This window comes from Pundamilia nyererei, unplaced genomic scaffold (assembly GCF_000239375.1).
Source record: "Pundamilia nyererei isolate P.nyererei 1_Seehausen unplaced genomic scaffold, PunNye1.0 scaffold00346, whole genome shotgun sequence".
NCBI classification, from domain to species: Eukaryota; Metazoa; Chordata; class Actinopteri; order Cichliformes; family Cichlidae; genus Pundamilia; species Pundamilia nyererei.
The window spans coordinates 256,680-262,024 of NW_005187747.1; the positions used below are offsets into that span (position 1 = coordinate 256,680).

At 45.3% G+C, this 5,345-nt stretch overlaps 1 protein-coding gene across 1 annotated transcript in view; it reads left to right on the forward strand.

The window, feature by feature from the left end:
- Positions 1 to 5,345, forward strand: part of srms (src-related kinase lacking C-terminal regulatory tyrosine and N-terminal myristylation sites) — a 21,404-nt gene that overhangs the window by 10,656 nt on the left and 5,403 nt on the right. Inside the window, exons 4-5 of the mRNA XM_005752138.2 lie at positions 4,171 to 4,318; positions 5,182 to 5,340. Of these exons, the coding sequence (XP_005752195.1) occupies positions 4,171 to 4,318; positions 5,182 to 5,340 (307 nt within the window). The remainder of the gene's footprint in view (positions 1 to 4,170; positions 4,319 to 5,181; positions 5,341 to 5,345) is intronic.

The window sequence follows — 5,345 nt, forward strand, 5'->3', positions numbered from 1 at the left end:
CCAGCTATGAGACACCAACAGGACAGGCACTCTGGTGCTCAGAAGACTGGGGAAAAAAAGCAGACCCAGTGATCCCAGCAGCCGGTAAAGTAGTGAGGCGCTAGATGCACATGGACAGGGCTTCCCTTTATCCTTGAACCCACAGAATGCTCCTCTTAAGGATCTTGTTTTGTTTTTAGGCTCTAATGGGCCTGTTTGAAGCGGTGAGGCCCCGGGACAGCAGGAAACACTGAAAATCCATTATGAAATGACAGCCAGAGGCTTTTTGTTTACATTTAGCCTGGTAATGGAGAACAGGAATCAATGGTGAAAAGCGGGGGGAAAACTAGTCATTTAAACTTAAAAACTGTGGCAACTCCAAACTTCCTTTCACGAAGAAAAAAAAAAAGAAAAAAAAAATCAGCTGTGATGGATCACATCTAAAACCTGCAGGACGCCGGCCCTCGAGGCTTGGAGTTGCCCACCCCTGATGTATAACTGAGCCGCTGAGGACGCCACAGAAATGAGTGTAAAACGCAATCACACCATACCACGTTGCTTAGCAACATGTATTTTCCCCACACATGTTGATACCTGCTGTAACACGAGCCAGGCGACCTGTATGTGACCGATAAACACACTGGAGGCTGTGGCCACATAAAAAGATGAGTATTTAGTGCCAGAGGAACAGGTCACGATGTTGAGCGGGGCCACAGTGGAACCTGTGACCGTGCAGGGAGGGGAGCTAAACTGAGGGCCCACAGTGACCCAACCCCACCAACCAGTGACGCTAAAGAAAAAAAGGATTTATTTTTAACATTAAAACCATTCCTCTATTGTTCTGTGTATTAACAGCAAGTCAAAGTCAAGTAATTACATCATCAAACATCTGCATCTAAGACCTCTGGAAGGGTCCGCAAAGATGGTCACGGCCAACATGACATCGTGCATTGGCTGCGTGAATGAGTAGCGTGATGCATGACCCGCAGGATGAGCTCTTCCTGCTTCTTGGAATCACAGGAATGCAGTCGCTGTGTTTTCTGTAGTCTCACCACAAACTGGTTTTTACTTTCATTTTAAACTTGAATGTTTAACCAACTCCCACAAGCACACCTGATTGGTGTGGCGTTACTTTTGTGCCACTGTTCTGAGCGCACGTAAAACAAATGTGCAAGTGTTGCATTTTGAGTGAAGAAAATTCATTCCTGCGTGCAAAACATGTGTTTCAGTGTTTGCTATTACACACACACACACACACACACACACACACACACACACACACACAGGTCTGATTGGCTGTTCTGGTCTCCAATCAGCTCGAAATGAGGAAATGCAATATCCCAGAATCCATTTTGTCCAAAACTCAAACGAGGCAGTGGCGGAGGAGCACAGAGTGGCGATTTGTTTATCGCCCACTTTGCGCCAGAAAGAGCATCCAAGTCTGTGATTGGCTGGTTTTGTGGCACAAATATAACTGTGTAGAGAAGAGTTGAGCGCGCACGGGCTGAAATGTTGAGAGCGCGAGCGACACAATGCAAGAGCAAAAACTGAGTGAGAGGGGCTGCTGGTGTGTGTGTGTGTGTGTGTGTGTGTGTGTGTGTAATAGCAAACACTGAAACACATGTTTTGCGCGCAGCAATGGATTTTGTTCACTCAAATTCAGCTTTTCTTCGCCTAAAATAAATTTCTCCTCAAAATGCAACGCTTCCACCTGCACATTTGTCGTGCGCTCAGAATAGTGGCACAAAAACAACGCCACAGATTGGTTGTTCCAGAAGCTCGGAGCTGAAAGCGGCTGGAGCGGTCCTCCTGACCTCTGACCTCTGAACTATAGTGCCTCATGTCACCGTTGACTCCTCCGGCCCCTAACTCACACTTTGACAGTAAAGACGTTCCATAGACAAAATATGTTTGAAGTGTCATAAACAAAGTAAAGTATGTGGAAGAGTTTCAGAATAAAAGCATGCAGCAGTGTAATTATGTCATCTGTGAGCTGCAGTCTGTCTTCATGCCTCCTCAGTCTGGCGGGAGGCGATGGAGCGGAGCGCGCCAACGTTTCAGACCACCACCACCGACCCCTCCTCCCCTCCCTGATGACATCAGCTGCTTCTGAGGTCTTGGCTCAGGTTAAATCGAAGCTCTGAAAGAGATGCAGTGCAGACACAGGCGCCCCCTGCAGGCAGCAGGAGTCTCTGCAGCACTTTAAATCCGATGTGTTGTCTTCATTTGTTTAATGAACAGCAGATGGGACCAATGACTGACTATTAACAGCTTGGAGACCAAACCTTCATCCTGATTCTGAGCAGCACAACATCTCCTCACATTTGTGTCTTTACTTTTTAAATTCTCATAGGAGTAAAACCAGCCACCTCATTGGTCACTGAATAACTGTGGTCCACAAAAACACTTCAGTGTAGACACTGCTGCTTATTACTGGTCCATAAATGATTACCTTTACAGTCCAATACTATCAACAACATGATTATAGCACAGTGAGGAAGCCTGAACGGGCCATCACAATCTCACCGTTTTCAAAATGCCGCCTAAAAAAGAAAAAAACCCAGGAGTTGAAGAGGAGTTGGAGGAGATTAGGAAATCACTTAATTTCATGTCTGATGAACTGAGCAAAGTGGCTAAACAACTAATATGCTACATGACCTATTGGATGAGATAAAACAACTAAAAAACTTGATAAAGGAGAAGGACAAGAAAACAGACAACTTGCAACAAAACACAAGAATGGATGACTTAGTCATAAGTGGACCGGAGACGCAACACCGAACCTCCGCCAGAGTAACGGCCGGCGGAGGTAAAGACGGTGAAGATGCCCCGGCAGAGGAGCTGCAAACGCTTGAACAGCCAGTGATAAAATTCCTTCAAACGAAGAATGTACGTATTCAGAGCCATCATATCGCAGCATGCCACACGCTCCCCAGAAAGACAGTAAAACGAAGCCAGCAATTATTCTTCGGTTTGTGAGTCGCAAAACAAAGATTGAGTTAAGCTAAAGGGGACCGGTGTGTATTTAAATGAACATTTAATGAAAAAGGCTGCTGAAAGACAGGCCACACGCTGAGAAAACGAACTTCAAAACGTTTAACGATGCAGAGCACGACCCTGAAAGTAACACCGACCCCGATAACCAAGAACAACAATAACACTTGTTCTATACACACGACCAATTCAGTATGAATGTTAAAATGGAAAATGCATCGGTCACACATTTCAACAGTAGAAGCCTGTATAAAAATTTACTCTAAAATTACAGAATGTTTAAGTAAGTTAAAGTTTAATATAATTTCAATATCAGAAACAATGAGAAAGTTAGTGAAATGAAAAGATGTGAATTATTTACAATGAACAGGGTGAATAAAAAGGAGGCGTTGTCGCTTTATATGCAGATAAAGTTCTGATTGAATGCATGTCAAGCACCACAGATGACGTATTGGAATGTGTTGAAATCCATGTTGGAAAAGCTGACGACATAATTATAAGTTGCATTTATAGGACACCAGGATCATGCTTTGACACATTCAATGAAAAACTTGCTGCTATGTTTAGCAACCTAAATGATAAAGAAGTGCAAATAATTTGTGGTGATTTTAATATAGATTTGCTGAACCCAAATGTTCATCAGAAAACAGCAGATTTCCTCAATGCAGTGTACAGTAACTGCCTTTTCCCTGTAATTACAAAACCTGAACAAAACCCAACACGAGTGAATCGTTTCTGTCGTGTTTATTTGCTGATGCTCTCGATCGGTGCAACCAACGTCTGATTGTCAGTAAATTTATGAGAAACCTGCTGGAGTCTCTGTGCCGTTCATGAAACTGTCTGTCCACATGCCGAGGCATTGGTGCGTCTGCCTGAGAAGAACGAAAACGTGTTTTCACGACGGTTTCTGGATCTCGATGCCACGCTGCAGGTTTGAATGGATGCACGTGAACGTTGTTCAGGTCTGTTAGCATCCAGAGCACGTGACTGACTGAGTGCAGTTTGAGTGGAGATGCTACAGTGAGCAGCTGTCAGGCTCCGCCTCCCTGGTTAACGTGCGTTTCCCGCCACGAGCCTTGTGTTTGTGGCTCAGCTCGTGCTGACGCGGCTCACCCTAAACTGCTGAGTCAGATGATGTTTGATTACTCGGTGTTTAAGGAAATGCGAGTGTGGACTCACCGTGTTGTCTCTGTGCAGCGGGAGCTGTTCGACATGGAGCCGTGGGAGAGGCCCAGAGAGGAGTTCAGGCTCCAGAGGAAACTGGGAGAAGGTCACTTTGGGGAGGTGTGGGAGGCTTTCTGGACCACAGAGAAGAAGAAGGTGGCCATAAAGACGCTCAAACAAGGTAAGCCTGTGAAAGAGCATCAGTCAGACTGGAGCTTTAACTTAAACCGCTGAGTCGTATTTGTGGACCTGAGTGGGTACAAACTGCATGCGTCGTGTTTGCTGGGTTCAGGTTAACGCTGCGTATCTGTGAGGCGAGCAGCTGTTGGACCATGAAGCAAAAGCTTTGTTTTGTCCTCACATCACAAATATAAAAGTGTTTTTATCACCCTTGACAGGCTCGTCCTGTCTTGTTGTCTCACGCTGTAAACCCGACAGCTGGAAAGGTTTCGTATGAATCCTGATAGAACCTCGTAGGCTCCAGTTAACAAGTTTGACCTTTTCCACTGACGTCTTTAACTTCATGATTTACTGGTGCATAATTGGCAAAAAAAGCCTTAAAACATAGACACTGATTCTTACAAGACTGTCGTCATCATATACTACGTACCGTATGGAGATTTAAGAGCTCACCTTCGACCTCTGACCTCTCCTTTAAGATGAATTTATTTGGCGCTGTTTGAATTCAGGGTTTGTTTAAACGTTTAAACGTTACGGTTACAAACCCACACTGTGTGGGTTTGAGCGGACGCCACTTCACCTGCAGTTGGACAGGAAGTGAAGCAGCCAGAGTCCATTCATAACTCACTCTTTCTCTCATCGCTCTCTTTGGAGCTTCAGCTTCATTTTTCATCTCCGTAGGCTGAAGGTTTGTTAACACACACGTGAAAGTGATGAGGGCAGAATAAATGATGAGACTGCAGCAGAAAGTATAAAAACACTACGACCCAAAATGTCTCAGCTCAGGAAAAAAGTGACTAAAGTGTGAAAAGGCACAACACAGATGTGTAACAAGTTCTGTTTGTCCTCCTCGTCTTCCTCCAGAGGACACAAAGCAGGATGAGTTTGTGAAGGAGGTGCAGGCGCTGAAGAGCCTCCATCACCCGAAGCTCATCCAGCTGCTGGCCATGTGCTCCCGAGGAGAGCCCGTCTACATCGTCACTGAGCTCATGACCAAAGGGAGCCTCAAGTCCTACCTGGCCTGTGAG